At 43.2% G+C, this 20,521-nt stretch overlaps 1 protein-coding gene across 1 annotated transcript in view; it reads left to right on the top strand.

Moving 5' to 3' along the window:
* MYRIP (myosin VIIA and Rab interacting protein) overlaps positions 1-20,521 on the top strand; it is a 317,497-nt gene that overhangs the window by 83,015 nt on the left and 213,961 nt on the right. The window contains 1 exon segment of the mRNA XM_049628960.1: positions 17,735-17,956. Coding sequence (XP_049484917.1) covers positions 17,735-17,956 — 222 coding nt within the window.

Genomic DNA, 20,521 nt, shown 5'->3' with positions numbered 1-20,521 from the left:
CCTGGGTGGCTCAGTCGGTTGAGCGTCCGACTTTGGCTCAGGTCATGATCTCACAGCTCGTGTGTTCGAACCCCGCGTCAGGCTCTGTGCTGACAGCTCGGAGCCTGGAGCCTACTTTGGATTCTGTGTCTGCCTCTCTCACTGCCCCTAACCCACTCGCATCCTGTCTCTATCTCTCTCAAAAATAAATAAATGTTAAAAAAAAATTTTAATCCATTTTATTTCTCACCACTTAGCCTAACGAGTAATCACCTTATCGAAGCTTTTTTGTTCATTTGTCTTTCACTAGTTTGTGACCATTCATTTGGAGTTGGGTGTTCCTGTGAATTTTCATGGTCCTTTCAGGTAACAGAGTAAATTCCAAACGGGAAGACATGAATTTTTCATGCAGTGAGTTCTAACACAGTTGAGACCTGTGTGAACTTTAAACTGGAAGCTTTCTCTTTGCCCTGTGAAATGTGTCAGTCCTAGCCCAGCAAGGTGTGTATGGATTACCGTTTTCTGTCCCTTCCCCGAGGACACCCCTTCTTTGGCCACTGTGTTACTACATTACCGACACTCTGACTGATGTCTTAGTTTCGTCCACGACTGTTTTCCCCCTTTTTCCCTGACTATTGATGTGCCCCAGTCCTCAGCACTCTGCTTTTGTTCTTTCACCCTCAGAAATATCCTCCCAGAGGCCCGGTGTGCTTTCTTGTCACCTGCTACACTCGGTCACTTCGTGTTCTATTCATTGCTTGGAGTTAGTGAGCCAGACCTAGACTCACCATATGCTCGCCTGTCCTCAACGTGACTGATTTCTTCATGCACACAGCAAGGGCCTTTGTCAGTGAGCCATGAAAGCTGAAGACAGTGGTGGTCTTTGGATCCCCCATTTCCTATATCCTGATATTCTAGGCCCCAGATCCCCTCGGATGTTTTTGTCACGACGTGACTCACACCCGTGTCAGCCCTTCAGCTCCCACCGCCACCTCCCTGGTCCAGGCCTGGGCGGGATGAGCCCTTTGTCCACTTCCCTCCCAGCATTCATGCCTCCTGCAGGCCATGGAAGTGTAGCAATCCTGGGATTCCTAGAAGAGCTCACTTCCAGCTGTGATGCCTTTAACATCAGGGACAACCAAATCGATAAGGTGGTTATAAAAGATAAATAACATGAGAAGAAGGAAGGAAATGATCGCAAATAACAGTACACATCACCCACCTGGTGATCCGTGCTAGAAACCCGTTTGCCATCTTTGGCTTCTATGAATCCCAACGTTCTATGAGGCCTACTTTTTAAAAATTTCTCAAATTAGTTTCTTCTTGAGTCCCACTGCCTTGGTTTTCATTTATAGTCTCAGCCTCAGTAACCATCCCTGCGACAAAAGTCTCAGCCAGCTTCCCTCCCCTAAGTCAGCTAGCACCTTCTAATCTACTCTCTTGGGTCAGGACTTCCCTTTTTGAAGCAGATTTCACCTTGGTGAAGACCATCATTGTCTTCTTTTTATTTACTTTTACAAATCTTTTTTTTTAAGTTTATATTTTTTGAGAGAGAGAGAGAGAAGAGAGAGAATGAGTGGGGGAGGGGCACAGAGAGAAGGAGAGAGACTCCCAAGCAAGCACTGTCAGTGCAGGGCCCAGTGCAGGGCTCGAACCCATGAACTGTGAGATCATGACCTGAGCTGAAATCCACAGTCGGATGCTTAACTGACTGAACCACTCAGTCGCCCCACAAATGCTCATTCTTTCCGTAGCTTCCAAGGCCCTTTAAGACCAGCCACAAGCCCTCACCTCTGGCTTGTTCTCCTCCCTCCATTTCTTACTCCAGACACCAAACCAACAACTCCCTCCTTCTCAGACTCTGTTCAGTGATGTACCTGCACTTTTGTGCAAGGTGGCCTCCCCACCTACAATACCTTCTTCCAAATACCACAGGGTATCATTACATGTGGAATCATAAAGAAGATCACTCGTAGAAACTGAGAATAGAAAAGTAAGGGCTGAGTGTCGGGGAAATAGGGAGAGATTGGTAAAGGATACAGCCTTCTAGTAATAAGATTAATGGTTGTACTCTGAGGCTCTAATGTACAACCAGGTGACTGTAGTTGATAATAATGCGGTGCATAATTGAAATTTGCTGTGAGAGTGGAACGCGAGTGTTCTCACCAAAAATAGAAATAATAAAATAAAATACAGGTTAACATATGAGGTGTTAGACATGTTAATTAACTCAGTGGTTGAGAATCCCCTCACAATGGATACTTACAAATATTATGTTGTACACTACAAATATATTGCAGTTTTGCTAATTATACCTCGGTAAAGCTGGGGGGAGATCTCCCTGCATCCTCCTGCTGGCAAACTCCTGTGCATCCTTCCAGACCTAGCTCAAGCCCCCCAGCTTCTATGAGACCAAACTCCATCTCTCCCCGTCTGCTGCCTGCAAATTTATACCCTTGTCTGTCGCACCTCGGACATTATCCTGTAGCTCCCTGGTCTTTGTATTGTCTCCTCTTCAAGGCTGTGAGCTATGATTTACTTGATGTTCCCACAACCTGGCAGAGAGCCAGACACAGAATGGGAGCTTTAACCATGTTGGGTGAATGAATGAATGAATGAATGAAGAATGAATTTTCCAAGAATAAAGAGGAATGAACTAAATAATTTCCTTTTTGTTGGAGACATGTGTAAAGTATATTTTTAGAGTGTGAGTTAGCATAAGTGGTAGAAATTATTCAGATTAGTTAGAGATACTCTATTTTGGCAAGAAAACCTTTTTGAACATTCATATGGGATTAGTGAACACAACAATTAGTGTCTCTAATAGGTGATAGAGACATGTTTTGAACTGACATATTTTGAGATGTTTTTTAAAGTTCCTTTTGTATTTGAATCCATATATTTAATTGTGTTTAATACCAGTTTATCCTTACCTAGTATTACTTAACTTTTAGAGACATGATAGTTTCAACAGTTACACCTGTTTAAATTATTCAATTGAGTTTATTTCTAAAAATAGAATTTGTACTTCTTTACCTATACCTTTTGAATTTTCTTTTTTTTTCTTAACGTTTATTTATTTCTGAGAGAAAAAGAGAGAGAACGAGCACAAGCAGAGGAGGGGCAGAGAAAGGGGGAGACCCAGAATCCAAAGCAGGCTCCAGGCTCCGAGTTGTCAGCACAGAGCCCAACGTGGGGTTTGAACTCACCAACCATGAGATCATGACCTGAGCTGAAGTCAGATGCTTAGCCAAGTGAGCCACCCAGGTGCCCTACCTTTTGAATTTTCTGAACCGGTGTTGCCTTTGGTCCAAGGCGAACTGTTTTGTGACCAGTCCCACCAGGCAGTGATTAAATTTCAAGTGAAGGGTGATCATTAATGACACGAGCAGACAGGTGACCGGCTACGGGACCTTGCACGTGTTAGTTTGCACCTATTTACCTGCCTGTGGGATGAGAAGGGTTGTGCCAGAAAATAAGGTTTTCCTTGAGCGCACACATTCTGGATGTGGAGTGTCAGTTGCAGGTATGGTAAAGGCATCCAGGAAAAGCTGGGAATACATCAAATAATATACTTTATATGTAGAATAATTACTTTCCCGGGGCCGCTCTGATTTTTCTGACTTGCAGTTTTGGTACTTGTACATGGTCTGCAACCGGCTGCACACATCCTGACACCATCGTAACCATCACATTGTCATCAAGTGCTCACGTGGGCAAGCCACGCTTCTAGATGCCCTGCAAGCAAAGGATTCCACTCATGTCCACGGGTTGCTCATCATTCAAGTACAGAACACGGCACCTGCCAGCACCCTCTAGAAAGCAGCCTGAGTGAAGTGTGGAGGCCCCTCCTTCTTTGCCTCAAAAACGTTTTGGAGGGATCACTTCTGCCAAAGGCCTCACACATAGCAGGCATTTCGCAAAGGTGACTGCCATTCCTTTTATGGAAGCGTGACTGAAGAAAGGAAGTCTTGACTTCCCTTTTGCTCTGGGATGGGAGATGTCAAAGAAATATAATATTTATCTTATTTTTTTAATTTAAGTCCAAGTTAGGTAACATATAGTGTAATAGTGATTTCAGGAATAGAATTTAGTGATTCCTCACTAACATATAACACACAGTGCTCATCCCAACAAGTGCCCTCCTTAATGCCCATCACCCATTTAGCCCATTCCCCCATCCACCTCCCCTCCAGCACCCTGTTTGTTCTCTGTATTTGAGTCTCTTTGGTTTGTCTCCCTCTATGTTTTTATCTTATTTTTGCTTCCCTTCCCCTGTGTTCATGTGTTTCATTCCTTAAATTCCACATCTGAGTGAAACCATATGATACTTGTCTTTCTCTGACTGACTTACTTTGCTTATTATTAGCACAATACAGTCTAGTTCATCCACATTGTTGCAGATGGCAAGATTTCATTCTTTTTCATTGCTGACTAATGTTCCAGTGTGTGTGTGTGTGCGTGCGTGCGTGTGTGTGTGTGTGTGTGTGTATATATATATATATATATATATATATATACCACATCTTTATCCATTCATCAGTTGATGGGCATTTGGGCTCTTTCCATACCTCGGCTATTGTCAATAGTGCTGCTATAAACATTGGGGTGCATGTACCCCTTCAAATCAGCATTTTTGTATCCTTTGGGTAAATATCTAGTAATGTAATTGATGGGTTGTTGGGTGGTTCATTTTAATTTTTTGAGGAACCTCCACACTGTTTTCCAGAGTGGCTGCACCAGTTTGCATTGCCACCAACAGTGCAAAAGAGAGCCTCTTTCTCCGCATCCTAGCCAACATCTGTTGTTGCCTGAATTGTTAATGTTGGCCATTCTGACAGGTGTGAGGTGGTATCTCATTGTGGTTTTGATTTGTATCTCCCCGATGATGACTGATGTTGAGCATCTTTTCATGTGTCTGTTAGCCATCTGGATGTCTCCTTTGGAGAAGTGTCTATTCATGTCTTTTGCTCATTTCTTCACTGGATTATTTGTTTTTTGGGTGTTGAGTTTGATAAGTTCTTTCTAGATTTTGGATACTAACCCTTTGTCTGGTATGTCATTTGCAAATATCTTCTCCCATTCTATAGGTTACCTTTCACTTTTGCTGATTGTTTCCTTCGCCGTGCAGAAGCTTTTTATCTTGATAAAGTCCCAATAGTTCATTTTTGCTTTTGTTTACCTTGTCTCTGGAGATATGTCAAGTAAAAAGTTCTTGCAGCCAAGGTCAAAGAGGTTTTTGCCTGTTCTCTCCTCTAGGATTTTGATGGCTTCCTGTCTTACATTTGGGTCTAAGAAATATAATATTGTAAGAGGCTTTACAAAATGTTTCTGTGAGTTTTCCAATAGTTTCCTTTTTGTATTCAGATTTGGAGAAGGTAGTTCACTATGTAGTATGAAAGGGGAGACCCAGGTCAGGAGACTCAGCTGTGCATGAGCATTAGGGGGGGTAAGTGCCTTAACATCTATGTCTCATCACCAGTGAAACTTGGCATCTCTCCGCAGGCTGACCTAAACAGTGACTTCTTCTAGATGGAGAAATCAAATATTCATAGAATTGAAATAGGTGTTCACACACAGTGCACGATGCATTAAATGTCAGAATACGTGTGATGGTCTGCAATGTAGAGATTTTCTGAGCCTGTGTCCAGCCCAGGTAAATGAGAGAGAATGAAGCCTGGAACATTTCTGTTCCATTCACAACAGCCTGGAGAGTGATGACAGTTCCACTTCTCATGGGAGAGTTTTCTTGCTCAAGGTCAGATCTATATCAACTAGCTGAACAGCAGGAAGAAAATTCTCTAAGGAAAAAGTGTCTGTTTCTGTGGATGCGATGGCCTGCAGCTTCGACTAGCTGCAGAGGCGGGCCTGTGCTCAACCACAGAGAAACTTTTATTTGCATATATTTGAATGATGAGTAAGAACCTTCCAGATACTGAAATAGTCTCTCTTATTCAGAAATAAAAAAGAAGAGTCCTATCCGTTTCCTCATTATATGTGTTTTGCGTTCTTTTAACTTTCCTCTGGTGCTTTCCCTTCGGTGAATTGTAAGCAGCAGAAAGCAGAACGTCTTGACCTGCGTAATCAGAATTCACAGATGCAGAGTAAGAGTTGGTCAGGTGTTTGGTTGTTTTGTATACGGGTTCTCCATAATGGTGGAAGCCTAAGCAATTGATCGTCCGGAGGTTTTTATGTTCCCCTGGCCAGCGCTCTTGTTTGACTGTAATCTCCAGCCCGGTGGCAGAACTTGCTTGGAAAGAAAAAATATACACCGAAACACGCAATCCAGGCCAGGCCTTCTGTGCCGGGGAGGAAGGAAGCCACCGGTGCCCTCCTCTCTGAGGAACTCATTGTCCTGTAGAAGGGACATGAACAGATGATTAAAATCCAGCGTGGCGAGTGCCCTGAGAGAGTGAGACACAAAGTGCTAGTCATGGGAAGGCGACACCTGAAGTGGGTCTGGAAGGAGAAGAAGTGTGCCGGGAAGGTAGCGGGGGAAGACACCCCACGTGGGGGAGAGAGCACAAGCCGGCGTAGGGACAGACTGGTCTTTGCAGCTCAAGGGAGTGCCATATGGTCAGAAGTCATCATCACGCCTCTCTCAGTAGTGGTGAAGGGCAGCCACGTGTGTTTTCGAGGCTGGTCACTACGTATTGTTGCAGGGAGTAGATAGAGTCTGACGCGGCCGTGTGGGCTGCTGAGGCTGAGGGCCCAAGCTAAGGGGAAGTGTGTTTAAGGGGGATTGTAGTGGCAAAATGGACAGGATTCGGTGTGCAATTACAAACAAAAGTAAGGAAGAGTCGGGGATGGCTCTGAGGATTCCAGAGGGGCCTCGGGATAGACGTTAGTGCTCTTTGGGGAGATATCTGGGGAAGGAAGTAACAACTATAATTTCAGAGAGTCGGAGTTCAGTCTCACCTAAGGTGACAACCTGGAGATCTTGGCTGCTCCAAACCCTAATCTGAAGCTTAGGAGACCAGAGGGGACCAAACGTGTGAGAACTACCAGCACATGAGCGTCATCTGTGATGCACGTGGGGCTCCATTTCTCAAAGGGGGAATGTAGAAGAAGACGAGGCAAAAGGAGCAACCTCTGAGGAAGACGTAATGAAACGTGAATTAATCTGGAGAGGAGATCCGTAGCCAGAGAGCAGGGTGGTCAAGAGAGCCGATGTCAAGAAGGTCAGATGGAAGGGGGACTTCAAAAAACTCTCTGGATATGACAGTGTGTGACTTCCACTGTCTGAAGATGTGTCAGTCAGGGTCCCATCAGAACAGAAGCCCTCTTAATATTTCATACAGAGGCTTTTAAATTCAGGAATTGGCTACAAAAGTATTGGAAGAGATCATAGAGCAACAGGAAGAAAGCAATGTTCCCCAGAGATCAGTCACCATAGGCGCTGCTTCTGCCTGGAGGGCTGGGTGGAGAAAAAAAGAAAAAGTGTAACTCAGATCCCGCAGGCCTGCACTTGATGGAGTCACTGCTGTTGTCACCTTGCTGCTGAAGGAGCGCCCACTGCAAAAAGGAGACCAAGGAGCCACATTCACCGACGGTCACCTGCCTCTACTATAACATAAAGCAGAAAAATGGCGTCTCCCTCCCACCTTCCGGTCTCACACAAATGCCTCCCATTGGCAGAGTCCAACCAACACCAGCAGGCAAGTGGGTCTAGGAGATGTAGTTTCCAGGCTTCCCGCCCCCTTTGCTACCTGGAGGAGGCCATGAAAAAGCAAGAAAGAGGCATAGTTCCAACAGCCAATACCTGGGAGAGGGGACTAAGGCAACTGTTTTTATATACTGGGTGTGCTATTATTTCTCTTTTATAGAAATGATGGTATGTGACGTGTGCCAATTTTTACAGGACGTGTTTCATGAAGTGAGGCACGATGTCTTGTTTTCTTTCTATTCCTAGCGCCTGGATTAGTAGGTGCTCAATAAGTGTGAATTGAGTGAATAATTGGCAAGCTGAGCAATAGTGTCTGTGACCATGAAGTGACAGCTCATAGCTATGGGTCGGAACTCTGTCTCTTTGATAGAAAGCAAGTGACATATGCCATCCCTTCTCCCTGCTACACCTGTGACAGACACGGCTAACTTATCATGACTCTCTAGCTCCATTGAGCCTGTGTGCCTCCTCTCAACACATGGTGCTTCACCATCTACCAACCAATCAGAGTTGGCGTGGCAGTGGACAGAGAAACCATAAAATGTTGCTAAGCTTTTCAGATGTCCGTTGTAGTTGGGAGGGGGCTAGACCAGATGTTGGATGCCATTGCTAAAAACCAGACTAACCACGGTCAACGTCCTTAGTCATTTGGAACAGGCAACTCAAAACCACGAGATGTCACTTTGCACCCACTGTTCCCTGTACTCGAGCAACAAGTGAGTACTGAGCATTCTTGTCCAGATATGAGCACAAAAACCTTCCTGACATACAAACGCGGTGACTCAATGTTACAGATACTCAGACCACTGGGTTTCTTGCTAATCCAAATGAATAACTACTATTTGCTTATTGTTGCTTTGCTCATTTAAAATCTTGAGGCAACTCTAGAAAGTAGAAATTGTTACTGCCACTCAAAAAGGATGGGGCTGTTGGTAAGTGGCTGAGCTCAGCTATGCCCTCCAGCTTCTGACCCATCCCTCTTTCCCACATGGCTGACCATTTGGGGCCTTGTGCTTCCCAGGACATGTCAAAGCAGGTACCTGGTCTTGCATGATTCTTGGTTGATTCTGCAACCAGCTGCTGCAAGTTCTCCTGTATAATTCTGTTTGATGTCTTTCTCCTTGAGGTACTACAGGGCATAGAATGTGATAAATGAGAGATGGTTCCAGAAAAGGGCATGCTACTCCTCCACTCAGCCTCTGGTTCAAGACACTCCATTTGCTTAGAACAAATTCTGGAGGGTTTGGTACAGTTTTCTTATTAGATACTCACTTTTAAAATGCCATTGGAGTTTGCAGCCCTGTGTATCAGGAAACAAAACTCATCAAGCTCAAGTGATCCTGTGGATTGACTTCACAGAGCTCTTTTGATCCCCAAAGAGTTTCCTTCCTGGATGTTTCATCCCATTTAATTTAGTGTCTCTGAAATATCAATAGAAGCTGGTCAATTGCTGAGACTGTTCTTATGTTGTTTACAGATGTCAGAGCTGTCAATGACTTAGCTTCTGCTCTAAATCTGAGAGCCTAGAGAACAACATCTTCATGCCTTAAGGGAAAAAAAAACAAAAAACCTCTACTTGTTTCCCTGTAAATACTTCGGCCAGCCAAGTATAACTGATCAGCTGGCCTGATGTAGCATCCCCTTCTAATTCTGGATTTAGCCTCCCCCATCTGCCCATTACTTAAGCAACAAATAAGTATTGGGCACTGTTATGCAGACCAGGTAGTCCTGCTCATATCCTGGCAGTGTTTAAGCCAGCTCAGGACACCTGAAAATTGACCTGCAAACACTCCTGAGTTGTTATGGAAAGATGTTTATGATACATTGCTGTTAAGTGAAAAATGAAGTTATAAAACCATACATAAATTTCCAGCTCTAGTAGCAAGGTAGGATAAGCTAGTGCAATCCTTCTTTGTCCAAAAAACACTAATAAAATACAAGATTTAATATGAGAAAGAGAAGATATTTGCAAATCATGTGTCTGGTAAGGGACTTATGTCCAGAATATATAAAAAAAAACTCTTATAAACAACAACAAAAAAAGCCAAATAAATTTATCTTCTTTTGTTTTAATTAATTTATTTTTTAAGGTTTATTTATTTTTGTTTTATTTATTTTTGAGAGAGACAGAGAGTGCAAGCAGGGGAAGGGCAGAGAGAGAGGGAGAGAGAGACAGAGAGAGAGAGAGAATCCCAAGCGCCTGGCTCCACACTGTCAGCCCAGAGCCCGACGCTGGGCTCCACTCATGAACCATGAGATCATGACCTGAGCCGAAACCGAGAATCAGATGCTCAACCAACAGCTACCCAGGTGCTGCCCCGATAGTCTAACTTTAAAGAGGGCAAAAGGTTTGAATAAACTTTTCTCCAAAGAAGATGTACCACTGGCCAACAAGTACATGAAAAAGTGTTCCACGTTATCCGTCATTAGGAAAATGCAATGGAAACCTCAATATGATACCACCTCACTGTCCCTAGGATGGTTATAATTAAAAAGACAGACAATAGCAAGCGTCGGTGAGAATGTGGAGAAACTGGAACCCTCATGTATTGCTGGTGACGATGTAAAATGATGTAGTGATTTGGAAGAGAGGCTGCTGTCTTAGAGGCTTCAACATAGCGTTACTATACGACCCAGCAATTCCACCCCCGGCATTCCAAATATGGATTCACACAGAAACTCGCACACGAATGTTCACAGCAGCATGGTTTGTAATAGCCAAAAGGCAGAAACCGCCCAGATGACCATCAGTTGTATGAACGGGTAAATAAAATATGGTGCATCCACAAATGGAATATTCTTTGGCAGTAAAAAGGAATGAAGTGCTGATACGTGCTACAATATAAATGAACCTTGACCATGTGCAAAGAAAGCAGCCAGACACAAAAGACCACATATGGAATGATTCCATGTGTAGGAAATGTCCAGAGTAGACAAATCCATAGAAACAGAAAGTAGGCGAGAGGTTGGCAGGGGCTGGGTGGGGAGGCCAACAGTGGGGAGTGGCCGCTTGATTGGTATGGGGTTTCTTTCGAGGATGAGGAAAATGTTCTGGAATTAGATAGTACTGATGGTTACACACCTTTGTGAATGTACTAAAAACCACTCAAACCGTTTAATAGGGTCAATGTTATGGCATGTGGAAGTATATCTGAATTTTTTTGAAGTCGGGGAAAAGTAAAAAGGGAAACTCCCAGAGGGTGGAAGTAAAGAGGGAAGTAAAACCAGAGTGGTGAGCCTAGTCAGAAGGGAAGGAAGGGGCTACAGGCTCTGACGGCTAGTGACTGCAGTGTTAATTTCTGTACGGGGGCAGGAGATGTGGCTTGAGCCTTTGGAGGACAAGCAGATGGAAATGAGACACATGTATAACATTCAGCATTGGAGGGTTTCACTCTTAGCGAGGGGGGCACCCGGGAAATTTCTACTCACTGGCTTACGGGAACTACAAAGCAGGTGACCTTTGCCTAGACCCCTGGGTGGAAGAAAAGAACTCTCCATTAAGAAATCAAGCCTCAAAGCCCCAATCCTGCAGTACACACGGAATTGAAAATCCGAACCTTATTATTCATGTGGCACAGGATTCTCCAAGGTGAGAAGTGAGTATGAACCTGGTCTGGAATCAATAACCTCTCTGTGATGCCTCGTGAAAGCAGGTGCATAGCCGCTCTGCCATGACACCTGCACAGAACAGGTGCACCACAGGAGGAGTGAGCTTGGCTGACGAGGACCGCAATCAAAGTGATAAACCGTGAAAGCAGAGACTTCACCCTGAGTAAGACTTAATAGACACATCCAGTAGAGGACTTAGCACTCCTTCTCAGAATTTAAGATAATGTAAGAATCAGGAAGAGGGTATAAAGGAAGTATGTTTAAAATAATTAAAAAGATTTAAAAAAATCAATAGAACTTGTATTGACTTGCACAAAAGAGAGAAGACAGGCAAACTTCAGTGGGAAAAAAATCAATACAACTTCTGGAAATGAAAGTTAAAGTCAGTAAAATTTCAAAAGAGTTAAACAATGGAGAAAACGTGAGTGAAGAAAGAATTTCTAAACTAGAAGCTAGAACTGAAATATGTGTCCTGAATGTATCTCAGAAATACAAAGAGATGACAGAAAGATTAGGAGGCATGGAAGAACAGGGAAGGCTTGACATAGAATTCCAGAAGGACTGATTAGAGAAAATAGAGCAGGGGACAACACTCAAAGTTATAATTGGAAAATTCTTTAAAATTAGTGAAAACTTTGGGGCTCCTGGGTGGCTCAGTCAGTTGCACATTTGACTTGTGATTTCGGCTCAGGTCATGATCTCACGGTTCATGGGTTCAAGCCCTACATAAGGCTCCATGCTGACAGTGCGGAGCCTGCTTGGGATTCTCTCTCTCTCCCTCTCTTTCTGCCCCCCCCCCACTCATGCATGTGCTCTCTCTCTCAAAGGAAGTTTTAAAAAATACTATAAAATGAATGAAAGCTTAAAAAAAATTACCAACAGTTCCAAGCAGAACAATGCAAAAAAATCCTCTTTTAGACACTTTATAGTGAACACCAAACGGAACACCAAAGACAAAAACAAAACAACAACAGCAACAATAACAACAACAACAACAACAAAAACAAAATAAAAACTCTCAAAAGTAACCAGGGAGAAAAATGAGATTTCCTACAAAGGAATAATCAGACTAACAAACTTCATATTACAACTTTTGATGTCAGAAAAAAAAAAAAAAAGGACTAATTCTTTTAATATTATCTGGTGCTTTTAGAAAAGAACTGTCAACTTAGGATTCCATACCCATTTAAAACATCATTCCACTTTAAGGATGAAATAGACACTTGCAGCAAATGAAGATTGCTCGCGTTTTCCTTGTGGGAAGAATTACAAGAAGTTCAGCAATTAAAAAAAAAATTAACAGGAGAGGAAACATCAGAGGCAAGAAGAAATGATGAACAAAGAAATCTGTAAATGTGGATAAATCTATACAAATGTCAACTTAAAAAATAGCAAATGAATTCTGCCTCTGGTATTGACGAAGTAATCTCCTATTGGACCAACCCTCTTGCAGATAAAAAGTATACTTTCTGGGCACAACACAAAACCATTTACTGCACAGCACCCCATTTGCAACCAAATCCAAGAGGTACGAGAGGGATGTTGCCACTTGGAGGAAGGAAATGACCCCAGAATTTCCTGTGTTCAGGGCTTTTCATCTGAGAGCAGGTCTCAGACTGCATCACAGGGGGTGGCTAAAACTATGGCTGAACAATATTAAGAATAATTTTTGCAGTTACAAAGCAAGATCGAACCCAAACACTCTCAATAATAACATAGACCATTAGAGGGAATTAACACGATGTTGATGAGGGGAAAGCTGTTAACAGTAGGTGTTAATCCCAATATGCATGGTAACCACTAAAAGAAGTAACAAAGAACATAAAATGCCAGATCATGCTTGGGAAAGCAAAGACAATGAAGAAAATCAATGTAATAGAAAGGAGAAAAGGAGAAAAAGAGGAAACAAATAACATTAGATAGAATTAACAGTAGATATAACAGTAGAAATAAATCCAAATGTATTAGTAATCTCAATATAAATGGTTTACACTTTCATGGGAAAAGAGATTCTCATACAGTATGAAAGTAGAAGATTCAGCTACATTCTGCTTATAATTATCCCAATCTGAAATATGATACATATGGTGAAAGTGAAGAGGTATAAAAAGATATACCCTGGCACACCATCAGTTTAAAAAATCTAAAATATTAACAAAATAACTAATATAGACTATACATATAAGACAGACTTTAAGACAAAAAGCATTATTAGGGATGAAGAGGGTTGTGTGTGATCACAAAAGGAATATTTCATTAAGTACATAACATTTATGAAACTTGATGCACCTCACATTATAGTCTTAAAAAACATGACATAAAAAATTAACTAGAATTGAAGAGAAATGGTAAATCCACAATTATAATGGGAGAATTTAATGTCTTATTCTCAATGGATAGGGAATAAATATTCTTTTCAAACACATATGGACTTTACAAAAATAGAGCTTGTAGTAGGCTATCGTGCAAGTCTTAACAAGTACCAGAGAATTCACTTCTTCCAGACCCTCTTCTCTGATAAAAATGTAAAAAAAAGTAAAGGTAAAAATCAATAACAAAATCCATATATTTGGAAATATGTTCAATTATTAAAAGTAAGTGTGTTTTACTTTTTTAAGGTTTATTTTTTAGAAGTTAGGGAAAAAACTATATACAGAAAATCCTGAAGACTGAAAAAAAAACCTGATAAATGAATTCAGCAAAGTCTCAGGATACAAAATTATATACAGAAATCTGTTTCATCTCTACACAGTAGTAATGAAGTACCAGGATAAGAAGAAACAATCCCATTTAAAATTGTACCAAAAATAATAAAATATCTAAGAATAAACTTAACCAAGGAGGTGAGAACTACAAAACATTGATGAAAGAAGTTGAAGGCAACACAAATGCAGAAATATTCCATGCTCATGGATTGGAAGAATCAATATTGCTAAAATATCCATAATACCCAAAGAAATCTACAGGTCTAATGCAATTCCTATCAAAATACCAACAACATTTTTCACAGAACTGGAACACATACTCCCAAAATTTGTATGGAACCCCCAAAGACCCCAAAATAGCCAGAGCAGTCTTATCTTGTAAAGCTAGAGGTATCACAATCGCAGATTTCAAGACAAAGCTGTAGTAATCAAAATAGTAGGGTACTGGCACAAAAATAGACCCATAGATCAGTGGAACAGAATAGAAAGTCCAGAAATGAGCCCACACTTATATGGTCAATTAATCTACAACAAAAGAGGTAAGAATATGCAATGCAGAAAAGACAGTATCTTCAATAAATGATGCTGAGAAAACTGGACAGCTACATGCAAAAGAATGAAACTACCATTTTCTTATGCTATATACAAAAATAAACTCGAAATGGATTAAAGATCTAAATGTGAGACCTGAAATCATAAAATTCTTAGAAGAGACCACAGGCAATAATTTCTTTGATATTGGCCATAGAAACATTTTTCTAGATATGTCTCCTAAGGCAATGGAACCAAAAGCAAAATTAAACTATTGGGACTACACCAAATAAAAAAAACTTCTGCATAGCAAAGGAAGTCATCAATAAAACAAAAAGGCAACCTACTGAATTGAGAGAAGATATTAACAAATGATAGATATGTCCAACAAAGGGTTAATATCCAAAATACAGAAAGAAGTTAACAACACACTCCCCAAAACAAATAATACAAAATCTATTTCTGCCCATAAAAATGGGCAGAAACCTGAATAGACACTTTTCCAAAGAAGGCATACACATGGCCAACAGACACACGAAAGGATGCTCAACATCAGTAATCATCAAGAAAATGCAAATCAAAACCATGAGATCTCACCTTACACCTGTCAAAATGGCTGGAATCAAAAAGACAAGAAGTAACAAGTGTTGGTGAGGATGTGCAGAGAAAGGAACCCTTGTACACTGTTGATGGAATTGAAAACTGGAGCAGCCACTGTTGAAAACAGTATAAAGCTTCCTCAAAAAGCTACAAATAGAAATACCCTATGTCCCAGTAATCCCACTACTGAGTATGTACCCAAAGAAAACAAAAACACTAATTTGAAAAGATACACGCCCCCTTGTGTTTGTTGCAGCATTATTTATAATAGCCAAGATATGGAAGCAGCCCAAGTGTCTATTGATAGATGAATGGATAAGAAGATGTGGTATTTACATACGATGGAATATTACTCAGCCATAAAAAAGAATGAGATCTTGCCATATGCAACAACATAGATGGATCTAGAAGGTGAAATGGTGACTGAAGTAAGTCAATCAGAAAAACAAATAACATATGATTTCACTTATATGTAGAATTTAAAAAAACAAACAAAGAAAAAAGAGAAACAAAAAACAGACTCTTAACTATAGTGAACAAACTGCCGGCTACCAGAAGGAAGGTGGCGGGGCGGGGGTTGGGGGGGGGAATGGGTGAAGGAGATTAAGAGCACACTTACATGATAAGCAGTGATTAATGTATAGAATTGTTGAATCACTATATTGTGCACCTGAAACTAACATAATATTGTATTTTAATTATACTTCAATTGAAAGAAGAAAAGAATAGAGCAAATTCAAAACCAGTAGAAGGAAGAAGTGGTAAAGGTGAGACTAGACTTTATTGTGGCGGAAAATAAATAAGCAACATAGACCAGCAACCAAATGCTAGTCCTTCATTTAAATTAATAAAATAAATAGACCTCACAACTTATTGATCAAAGGGCAAAAAAGCTTAGGGTCAACTAAGCAATATTTGGAAAGAAAAGGAGACATGATTATAAATATAGCGGTGGTCTTAAAGTCGTGAGAGAAATCTGTGAACCTCTTTATGCCAGCATTCTTGAAAGTCGAAACAAAACAGACCATTTCCTAGGCTTCAAGATCAAAACAGTATATATAATACCATTTTAAAATAAGAAGGCAGGGGAGGGAGAGAGAGGCAACAGAAAGAGAGGGGATTGGGGAGAAGAAGAAGAAGGGAGGGAAGCTAAAATAGCTCTGAGTAGTAGAATACAGGTAATTCTAATATTTGTCCTTTCTGCTTACCTGTGTCCTGCTTAATTTACTCCCATCCCTAATGTGTCAGGCAAGGGCAACTCCTATCCACGCAGCCATTGTTCACCATTTAGGCCATGGATTTTGAGAATTTGCTTCTGGTCGGGTGGGCCACGGAGGCCCCTGGAAAGAAAGGGGTCAGGAGGAAGCCTGGATGTGCAGAGATGGGACAGCATCATGGCTGGTGGTGGGCCTGGGGAGGCAGCCTATGGGCCAAGACGGTTGAGGACTTGAGCCCCATCTTCTCATTGTCTTCTCCATTGTGTGTCTCCTAAAAAGACACTTCTCATTGGATTCGGGGCCCACCAGGGTAATCCAGGATGATCACACCTCAAGACTGTTCACTTGATTACATCACCCTTTTCCCCAAATAAGGCACATTTCAGGCTATGGTGGTGGGAGCACGGACATACCTTTTGGGGGCCACCATTCAACCCACTGCAGGGGCTGTATGACTGAGAGGTTTATAGAAAAAGGAAGTACTTCTAAATGATGAAAGATACCATATGGCATGTAGAAAAGACAAGTACAAGACGGGAGAAAGTATTTGCCACATACATCGTAGATTTATCTGGAATGAACTGCACCATCACAGGCTGAGGGTGGAAAAATGAGGTACTTTGCTGTTACTGTTTGTGGGCATCCACTTTTGTGGCAGGAAAACCACTCAAATTTGCCAGGTCACAGTAACTTGGCTACTTGCGGTCAGTTTTTCCTTAAGTAACTCGGCCTGTTTGGGGGCATCCTTGCCTCTCCGAGCTTCTCTTTCCTTCTCCCTGAGTGTAGACAGAAAGGCAGGCAGCGTGGTGTTTTGCATTCATATGGCTGGCCGTGTGCCCAGTATGACCGTGAGCTCTTTGGAAGAAAGGATTGTCTTTGATCCAGTTCTGAATCAGCAGTGCTTGGGATTTGCCCATCACCCGGGGAAGCTTTATTGACTTACATCGATTTGAAAGCTTTTAAAATCCCTGGGTGCGTTAGTTTCAGGGGAGGTTAAAGAGGACCGGGGCTGCATTTATCGTATTCCCAGCAGGGCTGTTGTGAGAATTAATGTTTTAGCATGGATGATCTCCTGCTCCTTTAGAAAGGCATTAATTAAGTGAAAGGTTTTATTTTTCAAGGATGTGCTTAGTTTTATGATAATTTGTATCTCAACCTATTGTCTGAAATAGAAGTAATGAGGCTCTCGGGCTTTCTCGTAGAAAATGCGACTCACAGAAGTGCGCAAGAATTAATCCACCAGTAGGGCTCCTCTCTGGATATGGCGTCAAGCAGTTGGTCTCTTGGAGTTTGTCGTTTGGAGGGCAGGTCGTCCAGGGCGGCGCGGCCCGTGGGGGGGCCCCGGGGCGGGGGGTGCTTTACGGAGAGAGCGTCCTGACCGGGTGCGCTGTTTCTCTTCTCCCCCCCCCCCCCACCTGCTGGCCCAGCGAGATGAAGCAGAAGCTGGCCGAGGAAGGCAGCAAGTGCAGCATCCTCTTGAAGCACCAGAAGTTCGTGGACCACTGCTGCATGCGCTGCTGTTCGCCCTTCACCTTCCTGGTCAACACCAAGCGCCGGTGTGCCGACTGTCAGTTCAACGTCTGCAAGAGCTGCTGCTCCTACCAGAAGCACGAGAAGGTGTGGATCTGCTGCGTCTGCCAGCAGGCCAGGTGAGTGGCCGAGTGGGCTCGTCAGGGGCCCGCTGGTGGCCCCGTCTTCCTTCAGCCGGGTGGGAGCAGCAGAGGCCGGCCGGGCAGGACGAGAGTCCTGACCGCGTGCTGTCGAGAGATGGCCCAGGTGCACGGGACGCCACGCGCCCTTCACAGAGAGAACGAGGGAGGGCGACGCTTCTTGTCCGGCCTGACCAGTCACCCCTTCGGCTGCGGGGGCACAGAGCACGGGGCCGCCAGCTCTAGGGTTTGGAGAAAGCTTCCCAGGAAACAAGAAATAAGGGCAGGATGGTAAAAGATGAAAAAGCAATGCTAACGTGAAAGTGGGGTGGGGATGATGGTCTCCACGTGAGGGAAATGGCTAGCGTGGAGTCTCACGGGGACACGTATTTTTATTCTTCCCTCAGTGACTGGCAGAGCATTGGTTTGATACATTGAGTATTTGGAAACCGGTAAGCCTGATGAGCCAGGGTCTGGCGTTTGTCCTGTGGAATTCTTAAATCTTTGCTGATCCCAGCATCTGCCAGGCACATTCGTATTCATTGCGTCCTTCATAATGCCTCGCGCCGTGAGCAAGATGGGGTGTGGCCGGTCCCAAGAACACACACGGGAGCCCCTGCCCCCCTCATCTTTTCCTTCTTTCTTCCTGCTTCGTTTGTTCACTTCCATCCTTTAACGTATCAAGTCCCAGCATTTTCCCGTAAAGCTAGTTACTGCGGATGACTGCCAGGCGCCCTTGGGATCGATCCCCAGGGAATCTGTCTCTGAGCTGTAGATACCAGAGATACCAACTGAAGCAAATGGGGTTTGTTGAGCACTCATTACCCAGGGTGGGGTGCTGCCCAGGCTCTGCATATGACTTTCAGAGCAAGGAATCCATCCGAGTCTCCATATAGCAGCTCCTTGGTAGGAGGAGGAGAAGCTCTGTGGCAACAAAGAGAAGGAGGAGACTTGAGTTGTACGTGAGCCTACGATTGAGAGTGGATGATGCAAAGAGGTACATCCTGTGCCTTCCCTTTCTCGGTAAAGTTGGGTTAAGGTCAAGTGCTGATAACAAGAGAGTTGCCTGTCGGAAGAGATTATGTGCAACAGAAGTTGGGGACCCAGGCTTTGGAGCTGGGTTCTAATCATTGATTTGTGTACTTGCAACCAACGGGATCATTGTGTGTTTTGCTCCAGCCGTGCTCAACCTCACGTATGTAGATACGAGGAAAGTAGACGGCCGGGCTCTTCCTGGATTGGGGGGGGGGGGGCGGGGCGGGGCCTTTCAGAGCTTTGGGACAGATGCAAGGATACAGAGTTCAAGATATTTAAAATGTAGAAATTAAAACGATAGACTAATCTGGATGGTGAAGGAAGGAAAGTCAGAAAGGAGCTGTAAATGGTGGGAAGAGGACGAAGAGGTCAGTCAGCTAGAAGTCCCTGGTAAAGTTGAAGAACTGTGACCATGGGGGTATTTAACAGAGAAAATTTTGTGTACGGGAAAAGCTGTTTGAATTAATGGTCTCTGAAGTGGATCCATCGGGAGGTGAACATGGGTATAGGAGGTTGAGGTCTAGCTGAGGAAGCCACGGGACTAGAAGACAGGTGCACACGGATTGCAAAGTGACCAGGTTGATGGCAGAAGTATGATGGTGATCCAGGTGACATAATCTCATTGAGCAAGGAGGAGGAACTAGCAGGCCGGGAGGCGATAGCAATAAGGAGTAGAAGAGTGTGGTGTGGCCGGATATCACAATTGTGTATCCGGGCGGGCGTCACACAGCATTTGGCTCAAACACCTGCCACGGCACCACAGCGCCGCACCCGTGTTCGTGACCAGCCTAGTCTGTGGCCAATACCTTCAACTCCATTTGGAGTACCAGAGCCCGGCATGTAGGAGACACGCACATCTCTGTGGGTTGAGTAACAGAACAGGACAATGTTCCAAAGCAGCCAAATGCATGGTACAGGTGAGACTTCAGGAATTTTAAAGAGAAGGGATCCAGAGAGTGTTGGGGCATTCTTTTTCTGGAAAACAGGGGGACCCCAGATGGTACTCAGGTTGGGAAGAGGCATCACAGGGCACTCTTGGACAGGGTGTGCCATGAGCCAAAAAGATCCCACAAGGTGTGCGGAGGGCCCGGGACAGAGCACTCTTACAGTGGCATGTAGAATTTAGGTCGGTTTAGGTGAAGAATTCGGGTTTGATCCCCAAGAGGTTGTGGCATCATTGAAATTCAAAGCATTGAGACTCTAGCAGTCATCAAAATATGCTATTCTGTACTATTCTTCATGTATTCATCTCCACACAGCAGGAAATACTAGCTCTTGCACGATCTTGTTTCTTTTCAGTTTTTCTCTTTTCCTCTTCTTGGTGGATCAGAAAAATCGCCACCTTTACTCAACAGCTAATAGCAATAAAACATGCAATCACAGCCTTTCAACCCCACATCCACCCCAAGTTGTGTGTATGGGTCTGTTATCAGCTCCAATTGAATGGCACATTGCTTTCCTTAAACAGTAGTGATGTTAAGTGGGTTCTATACTGCCTCGGGATCATATCACTGATAAATGGAAGAACCT

This window comes from Panthera uncia, chromosome C2, assembly GCF_023721935.1.
Source record: "Panthera uncia isolate 11264 chromosome C2, Puncia_PCG_1.0, whole genome shotgun sequence".
In the NCBI taxonomy this organism is placed as follows: domain Eukaryota; kingdom Metazoa; phylum Chordata; class Mammalia; order Carnivora; family Felidae; genus Panthera; species Panthera uncia.
This window is presented reverse-complemented; position numbering and strand designations above follow the sequence as displayed.